Source organism: Podarcis erhardii, assembly GCF_964252035.2.
Source record: "Podarcis erhardii genome assembly, chromosome: 7".
In the NCBI taxonomy this organism is placed as follows: Eukaryota; Metazoa; Chordata; class Lepidosauria; order Squamata; family Lacertidae; genus Podarcis; species Podarcis erhardii.
Window position 1 is genome coordinate 56953498 of NC_138511.1, and position 11570 is coordinate 56965067.

The 11570-nt window shown below is 45.4% G+C and overlaps 1 protein-coding gene across 1 annotated transcript; it reads right to left on the reverse strand.

Moving 5' to 3' along the window:
* Nucleotides 1–1284: 1284 nt before the first annotated feature.
* Nucleotides 1285–8967, reverse strand: LOC309347543 (chymotrypsinogen 2-like; the record flags this gene model as incomplete). The annotated part of the gene is made up of 7 exons (XM_081872215.1): nt 1285–1483; nt 2350–2483; nt 5105–5285; nt 5682–5760; nt 6603–6682; nt 8044–8147; nt 8916–8967. The coding sequence occupies 7 exons, from the start codon at nt 8965–8967 to the stop codon at nt 1322–1324; spliced, it is 792 nt and encodes a 263-aa protein (XP_081728341.1). The 3' UTR covers nt 1285–1321.
* Between the last annotated feature and the right edge of the window lie 2603 nt (nt 8968–11570).

Genomic DNA, 11570 nt, shown 5'->3' on the forward strand with positions numbered 1-11570 from the left:
AGAGTGTGTAGGATTGAGGCTTAAGTAAAATTGAGTAGAAATCTTGGATGATGAGTAGTCACTCATGAGTGTGTTATCAACAGATGAATTGGCCACTCCAGTTCACTTCAGTTATCATTAAGAGTTACACAACCAAGGGCAATTAAAGCACAGCAGTTACTAATTAATTAATTAATTAATTGGTGCGACCAGAGCCACAATACTCTGCAAGAGGGATGCACAACTCCCTTAACTACCTTGTGTCACACTTGCCATAAAATAAATTATAACCCCTAGTTTACACATTATGTGAAATAAGATGGTAGAATTCTCTGTAGAATCATAGAATTGTGAGGCTGGATCAAATAGTTCAAGCCCCTGCAATGCAGGAATCGCAGCTCAAGAATCCTTGAGAGGCTCTGACCTCTGTTTAAAAACCTCTGGTGAAAACAACAGGCGTTCCAATCTTGAAAGTGCCTGTTAAGTTGTGGGTTGACATAGCAGACGACACAGCAATTTCTCCAAAGCAGCTCTTTATTTTGTAAGCTGGAATAGAACTGACTAGCAAACAGCTCAGCCGGCCTGCTTTTATAGGTAGCCGGCTGTCAACATTGTAGCAACAACAACCCAGAGTTTCCCGCCTAAAATAACTGATGTGGACCTGAGTGAAAACTATCTACAGACCTGAGTGAAAACTATCTACAGTATCCCCCTGCTGGCCCAGGGTGAAACTTCACTACATAACAGTGCCTATGCTTGTTTTCATTTTTTTTGTATATTTTATGTTTCCATTTTGTAAGCCACTTTGAGACCCAGATGGGGAATAGTTAATAAAATAAGTAAATAAGTTAAACAACAAAAACCTCCAGTGAAGGAGAGTCCACCACCTTCCAAGGTAGAGGGAGTGCAAAATAATAAATAAGGAATTGTTGCGGAAATAAGAAATATTTTTTTGGGGGGGGGGCGCACCAAATACTGTCCTTTGCTCAGGGTGTCATATTACTAAAGTCCGCCCCTGCCTAGAACTGATAACATGCAAAGAGGTTTGCTTGTTGGCATGGGTTTGCATTCAGTGTATGAGTCACGCCACACCTGCAACTAATGTGGAACAGGCCAGAATTCTGCCACCTCATGCTATGTGTGGCATTGATGCTCAAGCATGTAAGAGCCTTCCTGCTGGGTCAGGCCAATGGCCCATCTAGTCCAGCATCCCGTTCTCACAGTGGCCAACCAGGTGTCTGTGCGAAGCCTGCAATCAGGACCCGAACACAACAGCATAGAAGAAACACAAACAATGATGGCAGATATTGGTTTTATTGTTCTGAAGTCAAAGAGAATTAAGTTAGTTCTTAGCTAGCGTTTCCTCAATAAAGGGAAGGAGCTCAGTCACTCGGGCATAGACCCCTGGGCTGGATGGGGAGCAAGTGCCGCTGCCCCAGGAGACAATCCCGACGAGGGTCCAGGCGCCATCCTTCTGGCACACCAAGGGGCCACCAGAGTCACCCTGTAGGGGACCAACCAAAGCAGGGTGTCAAAGGAGGTTCTGTAGGAAAGGAAGGCGGGAGCTGCCAACTTCCATGTCAGGAGATGAGTGATGGGGAAAGGCCTCATTCCTGCGACACGTGAGGTACGATGGGCAGATGTGTCCATTTTGGTTTCTCACATTTTCCTATCTTCAGTTCAGTTCTCCACATTTCGACATCCGTTTGCAATTATTTTAAAGTCCTCATGAACATTCCCCACCAGCATTTTTGTTGGGATTTCTCCTCATACACACTTCCTTTTTTTGTGTGTGCAAAGCCTGTGCCCCCTACTGTTTATATTTTCCCAGATCTAATTTTTCGGTGTGTATGCTGTTTTCACTAATATGTGCATTCTGAGGCACACTTTACTTTCTAGTACATGCGTTTTTTGTACACCTGACTTGGCGCAGCAAAATTTGGATGAGTGTGTTTTGGTTCACAAATGGCTGTGGGGGACGGCTGTGTTTTTGGTACACAAATTGCTTCTGAAATTACCGGTAGGTGGGTTTGCCTTTTAATGGGAATACCAGTTTAACGCTCACCTTCCCCTCGCCACTGAAACTGCCACCACCTGGGCCCTAGGATTCAGGATTTCCAGGGCAGATGGCAATGACCTCTGGTCATTCTTGCCTCTCAGAAATCAAGTGGCGGACAGGCAGGGCAAGAGGAAGCAGTATTCCATGGCCAGGAAACAACAGAAAAAGGAGGCCAGCAAGATGCAAGGGGGAGATAGCAGGTGCCTCATTTCAGACAGGAACTGCTGTGGTGGCTGAGAGAAGGTGGGTGGGCTTTGGGGAGGGGGTACCTTGTGGTGGGAGGGCAGCTCAGGTAGTAGGGGAGGACGTACCATACAAGAGGAAGCCCCTGCGGCACCAGCACAGATCATGACATCAGCGATGCGAGCCCCCCAATATTTCTTGCACTGCTCATTGGTCAGCAGAGGGAGGGCCACCTGCTGCAGTTTATCCGGAGTGTCCTTGTCTAGGAAAGAACAAATGAGAGGAGGAGTTTTCATTAGGGCTGCCATATGTCCAGATTTTCCTGGACATTGCCGGGATTTGAAAGATGGAATTGACATCCGGGGGAATTTCCCAAAGGCGGCACTTTATCCTGGATCTTAGGCATGTCAATCGAAAAGTCACGGTTTGGGGGGCGTTTTGTAAAAAAAAAAAAAAGTTCAACAACTTTCAGGGTGTCCTTGTTTTTACTTTTTGAAATATGGCAACCCTAGTTTTCATATACATACCTACATGTTTGTATATACAAATATCTATATACTGATATTCATTTTAAAAATACCAAGAGTGGTTTAAAACAATTATAAATAAAACCGTACAATAAGAAACATTAAAAAGGTTAAAAAGCGGACACTGGTTAACCACAGTGCAAGGATGTTACTCTTAACTGCCTGTGTAGGCTGTGCAGAATAGAACAGTTTTCAGTAGGCGTTTAAAAGTTGGCACAGAAGGCGCCTGCCGAATCTCTTGTCAACAGAGTATTCCACAGAACAGGGCACATGAAATGGCTTGTGGGGGGGGGGAGGTGCTAGGTTGCTCAAAAGCGAGAGTCTGTTGGCACAGAGGGAAGCCCTTTTTGTATGTGAAATGGGGTGGGGTGAGTAAGCAAGTGAAAAATAGGGTGGGAACTGTTGCTAAGGCCCCTGGCTGGTTAATGTGCTAATTCCTTTGGGGGTCTTTTTTATTGGGTTGTTGATTTTGTTTTGATTTTATGTATTTTATATTTTATGTCAACCACCCTGAGACGTTCAGGTATAGGGTGGTATAGAAATTACGGTAAATAAATAACAAAATAATAATAATGTATTTGACCGTTCTGTGTTTCCTTTTACTTCAGAATTTGGTTAAATTGGAAATGTCAGGTTTTTTGTCCTCATTGCTGTTCTGCTTATTTGCCTTATGATAGAATGCTTAATTGGTTGTTATTGGACCTATTATAAAAATAGTTTTGTAGTTTTGGCATATTGTTGTTTCTTTCTGTTTGTTTTCACTCCAAGACTGAAAATATTCAATGAATTGCAGGCTATAAATACTGTAAGGAAGTAAGTAAATAAAATATGTTCAGCCCTGCTCAGACCCTCCAAGTGTCCCTATTTTCCAGGGACAGTCCCAGATTTACAGAAGCCATCCCAGTTTCTGATTTGATCCTGCAATGTCTCACTTTTCCTTAGGACATCCCTATTTTTATCGGAGAAATGTTGGAGAGTATGGAATAGGCATCTCCAGGACTATTTTTCAGGCAGAACTCACTGGAAATTAGTTCCGGCACCTCTCAGGTGGGCACCATTGCCATTCTAAGAGAATGAGGGAGGTGTTCATGGTGAGTTCCGGAACCTCTTTTTCTAGAAACATAGCACTGGACGTCCCTATTTTCATTGGAGGGTATGTCTATCTGGCATGGCCAGTGGCCGAGAATGATGGAAGTAGTCCAGCTGCACCTGAAGGACCACAAATTAGCCACCCTCTGCTCTGTATCACCCAGTTCCCACAAAAGGGATATGTGGCAGGCTGATAAAAACCTGGGTTCAAGACCATCATGGCTTATTTTCAAGTACAGTGATAACTTGGTTCTCAAAAGCCTTGGTACTCAATTCAGGTAGGTAGCTGTGTTGGTCTGACACAGTAGAAATATATATAAAAATAAAAATAAAATGTCCAGTAGCACCTTAAGAGACCAACTAAGTTTGTTCTTGGTATGAGCTTTTGTGTGCATACAAACAAAAGCTCATACCAAGAACAAACTTAGTTGGTCTCTAAAGTGCTACTGGACAATTTTATTATTATGGTACTCAAACAACTTGGAACCCAAACATTGCAAACCTGGAAGCAATTGTTCCAGTTTGCAAACTTTTTTCGGAAGCTGAACGTGCTCCGTTTTGAGTGTTACCCTTCTGATTTCAATGTTACGCTTCCGATTTGAGTGCCACACTTCCGTTTTGAGTGTTACGCTTCCAATTTGAGTGCCACACTTCTGCTTTGAGTGTTACGCTGAAGTCTGTCTGTTTTTGCTATTTATTTTGCCTTTTTGCAGCTCTTTTTTTTTTGTTATTGTGACTGTGTGGAACCCAGTTCAGCTACTGATTGATTGATTGATTGATTGATTGTGTGACTGCAGTACATGGTTTACTGCTTTCATTTTATGGATCAATGATCTCGTTAGATAGTAAAATTCATGTTAAATTGCTGTTTTAGGGGTTGTTTTTTTAAAGCCAGGAACAGATTAATCCATTTTGCATTACTTTCTATGGGAAAGCACACCTTGGTTTTGGAATGCTTTGGTTTTGGAACGGACTTCCGGAACGGATTAAGTATGAGAACCAAGGTACCACTGTAAAGGCAGTGCCCAGATATTACCAGTGTGGAGTAGTGGACAAGGACCTGGGAGACCACAGTTCAAATCTCCTCTCAGCTATTTAGCCCACTGGGTGACTTTGGACCAGTCGCTGACTCTCTCGGCCTAACCTACCTCACAGGGTTGTTGTGAGGATAAAATGGAGAGAGGGAGAAGTACGTATGCCACCTTGAGATCCTCGGAGGTAAGGTGGAATATAAATGCCACAATCAATAAATAAAAATAAAAATTACTCGTGTGTTTGGTAAGGCCCCATCCAGTGGTGACACAGGTCATTCCTCCGGGGAAGTCATCTGTGGCCTGGGGCAGACACACAGGAGACACGCGAGCCGTCAGCTGGGCTGGGCTAGCCAGCTTCAACAAGGTGATGTCGTTCTTCACTGTGAAAAGGTTGAACTTGGGGTTCTTGAAAACCTGTCAAAGAAGGAGGCAGTTTAGTTTAAGCCAGTGGTTCCCAAATTTTAGGGGGGCCACTGCTCCCTTGGTTTCATAGACTCATATCCAGTGTCCCCCACACCACTCTATAAAAAGCATTATTCAGAATAGTGGTTTGCAGAGGCAGATCTTAAGGAAGATAATACATTAAAATCGAAAACAGCAATGGTTAATGGCACTTTTATTCAAAATTCAATTAAAACTATTTAGTTTAATTGAGCCAGTGATGCCCACTTTAAAGACTGATTGTCGTGTGTACACCTCCACTGCTATCCACTCACATTTCAGCAGTGGTGGCCTGGTACTGTATTTTGATACACACACACAGAGCAAGGAGCACCTGAGGTCTGGGAAGGTCAATCTTGTGTTTCCTACCTGGGCAATCTTTATGACCTGAACGTCTTCAGCAGGATTGCGTTGGTCAAATTCACCCAAGACCACCAGGTGGCTTGTCCTGCAGCAGGGGGAGCAGTTGATAGTATTCATTAGTCAACCGTGCTGAGAAATATAGCCAAAGCGCTTCGTATACACGATCTCAGCAACCACTACAACAGCCCTGTGGGGTAGGCAGATACTGTTATCCCCAAGTTGCTGGTGTGTGGAGGGGGGTGAGCTGCAGCAGGGAGAGAACTGCTTGCCTAAGGCCACCCTTACCTTTGGGAAAGGTAAGATTTGTACCAGCACCTTCAGTTCTCAGCTGAGGCTAGGAATCGGTTTCAGAACTTGGCATCCTTGGACAGCTACCAGGGCCCAGGGCCCTTGCTGATGCCTTCCCTGGACCCTCCTTTCATATATGTTTTTTCATAACTGGCTGGGTCTAGCTGCCACTTAAACATCCCACAATACACCTGAGCCACACAGTGTCAATGGACAGCAGCTGCTATCATGGGCTTCCTTTGAAAAGCTTCCTTTTCTGATTCCTGGACACCAATCTGCTGTTGTAGACACAGCAGCCTTCTGGGTTGGTGTCTGTGCCCACCTCTGCCGGTCAGTTGGCAATCCTGCCTGGGAAATGTGACAATCCCGCTTTCTTTATTTCTCCCACTTTGAGCACCAGAACAAAATTGTGGTGGAATGCATTTAGAAATAGATTTTGACTTCGGAATCTCTGAGAAGCACTATGAAAAGTAAAGTGTGCCTCTGAGTGTGTGCAGAGTACACTTCGCTCACCACCGGCATGCACACATCCCTCTAGGATTACAGGGCTAGGGCTTCAGCAAGTCTGGCTTCCTGGTTTTATCCTGAGCCCCAGAGCATCTCTTCTTAGAAGTGGGTTGTACACAGAGTCTCCCTTACCTGACGTTGCAGTGGGCTGCGGTGACCACCCAGTTCTCGCTGATCAGAGAACCTCCGCAGAAATGGAAGCCAGTGTTGTCCTGAGGGATTGAGGGGAACATATGAGCAGATAGAAAGGACCCAGTGAGTGCTTGGACATGCAATGCAGGAATCACAGCTCAGTAATCCCTGACAGATGGCAACCCAACCTCTGCTTAAAATCCTCCGAGTAAGGAGAGTCTCCCATCTTCCAAGGTAGTCTGTTTCACTGTCAAACGGCTCTTACTGTCAGAAAGTTCTTCCTAATGTTTAGTTGGAATCTCCTTTTTTGTAACTTGAAGCCATTGGTCCTACCCTCCAGAGCAGGCTTCCTCAACCTCAGCCCTCCAGATGTTTTTGGCCTACAACTCCCATGATCCCTAGCTAGCAGGGCCAGTGGTCAGGGATGATGGGAATTGTAGTCTCAAAACATCTGGAGGGCCGAGTTTGAGGAAGCCTGCTCCAGAGCAACAGAAAGCAATCTTGCTGCATTTTCCATGTGACAGATATTTGAAGGTGACTACAATATGACTTTTCAGCCTTTTCTTCTCCAAACTAAACATACTCTGGCCCCTCAAAGGCTTGGTTTCCAGGCCCTTGATAATCCTGGTCGCCCTCCTCTATACACGTTCCAGCTTGTCAATATCCTTCTTAAATTGCTGCCCAGAACTGGACACAGATCCACAGGTGAGGGGGCTCACCAAGGCAGAATAGAGCAGTACTATTACTTCCCTTGATGTGAACGCACACACTTTATGTCCCTGTTCCACTAACCAGGGTTGTCTCAATTATTTTACCAACTGCTCATTGCTGTAATGCCAAAAAGCTTTTGGTGGCTCCCCACTCCCTCCCCCAAACTGTCCATAAAAAATAATCATTATTTTCTACAAAAATTAAGCATATTGACTACTCCTATAGGTATTCCCTACTGTAATGATCAGATATATTTTGTGGTTTTCCCAAGAGTGCCTCAAAATTGATTTTAAATTGTGCAGAACAGCTGATGGGGAAGCCTTTTCAAAAGTAACCCTGAGGACCAGAGTGCTTGTCATGTCCACTTTGACTTGTAGCCCCTGGAGGGCTGACCATAGGTCAATGCGGCCCTCAGCCCCAAAAAGGTTGTTGGCCACCCCGGTGTACCACAAGGAGAGAGCAGGTGCTGGACTTGTATCTGGAGGAGCCCACCCATACACTAAGCCAGTGGCCATCACCACATATTGTGGCAGAAAGTTCCACAAATTAATTGTGCATTGCATGAAGAAGCACTTTATGTTGCCCCCCACCTTTCTCATTCAGTTCACCCAGAGTGGCTGGAGAAACCCAGACAGATGGGCAGGGTATTATTATTATTATTATTATTATTATTATTATTATTATTATTCCAGGTCTACAGCCAGAACAAAGTGTGCTGGGCTCTTCTTACCTGCAAGGATACCTGCCAGGGCCACGATCCAGGCACTGCCTCCTCTCCATTGACAATTCGGGAATAGCCGCTCAAGACCGGATGGATGGCCGGAGTGCCACAACCTGGCAAGAAATCAGGTTTGTTTGTTTGTTTTTAACCCAGGAGAGACTCCCTATCCCTGGGTGTAAACTGTGCACGGCTTCATCTGAGTTCAGGTTTCACCAGGGACTGGCCCCCTGCACTGTGTTTTCAATACCACAGCTCAGTCCTGCAACATGTGAAGTAACAAAAGACAAGGGGAGAGTGGTCCTTGATTGCCACAGAATAATGGCAGGGGACTTCAGCCAAGTTAGAGTGTGTGATGGGCAGGTAGGACTTGAGCATTTTATTTTATTTTTTTTATAATATTTTATTTGGATTTTTCAAACATAAATGCAAAAATAAAAAAAAAACAGTATAACATATATCATAACATCTTTTCATAACATCTTTGGACTCCCTCGCGCCTCCCGCTCCCATTTACATCATTGCCAATTCTTGCCAGCAATTTATCATCTTGTTTGCACTCTTATGTCAAATTCATTTAAATATAATCTATAAGTTCTCCAAGCATTTTAGAAACTTCAGTCATGGTTCTGTGGTTGGAGATGGAGGTGCAGCATCCATTCCCATGGGTGCTGGGGAAGCAGTGAAGTTGACCTGTGGACAATGAACTGCATCCCTTGACCTTCCCACAGATGCCAACTCCTGACCCAAAGCAGTGAGCCACACGGACAGCACTTCCTGTAGAGATATGGAAAGGGGGGCTGTGGAGTAGATCTCTCAGCATGTCAAAGGAGGGGGGTTGGAGTTGCCTCCTCCTCCTGCTTGGCCTCTTACAAGGCACTCACCATGGGCAGCACCAAGGAAGGCCAGGCAAAACAGGAACCAGACGGAAGCCATCTTGCTTCTTGTAAGAGTGGGGAACAAAGCAAGGGCTGAAAATCCTTATATATGTTGTGAGGTAGCTGGCACAGGCGAAAGCCAAGCCAAGTTGGTTTTCCAGCCTCCTGTTATCGTAGGACCTTGAAGATAAGCAAGAAGTTCCATGGCATAGGTCTGGTGGAGGCTGTGGGCAAAGGCCAAGGTGACCTGGCTCAAGGGCAGCGACAGGTGACAGCTGGTCTCTGAGGCAAGGAGGAGGTGGAGTAAAAAGGGTTTGAGGGGAAGGCAGTTCCTCCAGGATTGGAGACCTCAGGATTGGTCGTCTTCATGCAGTGCATGGTTAACCTGTGGAACTCACTCCTACTGGAGGCAGTGATGGCCACCAACTTGGACAGCTTTAAAAGAGGATTAGACAAATTGCATGGAGGAGAAGGCTGTCAACAGCTACTAGCCACAATGGCTATGCTCTGCCTCCACCACTGGAGGCAGCAATGCTTTTGACTATCAGTTTCTGGAAGCCACAGGAGGGGAGGGTGTACTTGTGCTCAGTTCAGCATTGCTAGTTTCCCACAGGCGCCTGGTTGGTCACTGTGAGAGCAGGGTGCTGGACTAGATGGGCCTTTGGCCAGATCCAGGAGGGCTCTCATGTTCTTATTTGCTGATGAACCTCTGGTGGGTGCTGCAGCAGATAATTCTAGAGCTTGACACACACAGAGAAGTCAGTCGAACTGGGTATCCAGTAGGAACACAGAGAGGTGGGCGTCACAGAACATACCCAACATTCCCAGCACACTGTGGAAGAAAATTGATATGAAGGTTGTTATTCATGCAGGAAGTTAGTCAGCAATGTTGCAGTGAAGAGGGTGATGGGTGCAAGAAATCACTGCAGGACAGCCCCGAACATAAAGACATGTAGCCTAATATACCTAAACACATGCAATTGTGTGAAAGACAAATCCAATTAAAAAATAATTTATTTGAAAAATAAGAGGATTGTCTCTGCCAGTATCTCAACATCTTTGCAATTGTTGGCCAAAACAGTAGAAGACAGCAGAAAAGTATTTATGATAGTGAACCACTAGGTAGATCTCTTCCTGAATGTTTTCCTTTATATCTCAGCAAACAACAGGTCAAGAGATCGAATTGGGGGAGGGGGGTTAAGGATGTCATTTTGGCAGGGAGTAAAATGTCTGTATGGGGCCAGGCCCCATTGCAGGTACAGCCCTGCATGACTATTTTTCTAACTGAGAAACTCTGGTCCACTTCCAAGGAATCCCAAGGTCCTTGGAGCTTTAGGGTATCATGTTTTACAGAGGCCAGCCTTCCCTCTATCTGAAGAGCTGTCAGAGGACAGTCCTCTCTTTGAAAGCTAGTTTAAAGAAAAAGAAGCCTAAGGAGTAGTCTTGGAAGTTGCCTGTCAGCACCTGGACAGCAGACTGGTTAAAGTCTTCCCCACTATTGTATATTGGTTTAAATGATAGCAATTATTTCTATGTGTCTAAATTAACCTGTGCAATTTTTAGTAATGCGGGAGTGCCCACCCAAACACTGTCTGAGCATCACTCTGACGGGCTATGCACCTGAGGGCTTCCATGCTGCTGTCCTTCCAGCTTTCCAGCCAGGTTTGTCTGATAGCCAGGAGAACTAGTTGCGTCAGGCACCAGGTGTTCCTTGGGAAAGCTGACAGAAGCCAGGTGTGTCGCAGGGATGACATTGAGAAGGAGGCACAGCTGTGTGGGGTTACAGGCCTTCAACTAACTCTATCCAGAAAGTTCCATACCTGTGTTCTGCCAACAGGTAAAGCAGCGTGTGTGTGTGTGTGTGTATATAGAGAGAGAAAGATTTATTAAAGCTTTAAATACAAACAAAGAAAAAACAATATACAGAACTCAATGCCAAGTATCAAGCATTATTATTTTTTACATAAATCATAAACTGGGGTGATTGGCTTAGAATCCAGCAGCCCTCTAGCTGTTTCCTGGCACAGTCAGGTTATGATGGATTAACGCCCTCATCTTTGGCTCAGCCAGAGATACACCACCATATCCCCTCCATTGCAGCTGAGCCAAGCCTGGTAGATTTCAGGTTAGCATAAGCCCCCAGGAAGCTGTGTTCCATGGCTGGAATTAGGGGGACTTAGGCCAAATCCCAGGCCTGTCAAGCTCAGTCTCACGATCTAGCAACCCAGTGTAAATTCAGGCGGCAGAAAGGATGGTGTAACTCAAACACTATTTTAAAGGCTTGTTTTTGCTCTGCCAGGTTTAGCTCAGCTCAGTGAGCAGGAGTTCCACTCCTGAATGGAGTTTGAGCCAGTGTAACTTTGTGCCAGCCTAAATTACACCAGTTTGCTTTATGCCAGCTTCTTGTACACAGAATTGCTCCTTGAAGCAAGGCCCCAGGGCAAAATAGAAGAGACCACCTGGGCCCTCTTCCTTCCACAGAGCACCCCAGAAACCTTCCAGCTGCCACTGTCCTAAAAATACCCACAGTTTCCAGAGTGGGTGCTTTCACCTGCCAGTCATCAACCGTGTTATCAATGGACAGGTTTGCTCGTTCCCACGTAGCCACTGGCTCCTAGCCACCTTTGGTATGAGCGTTCAGTATAAAAATGGCTGAGCTGC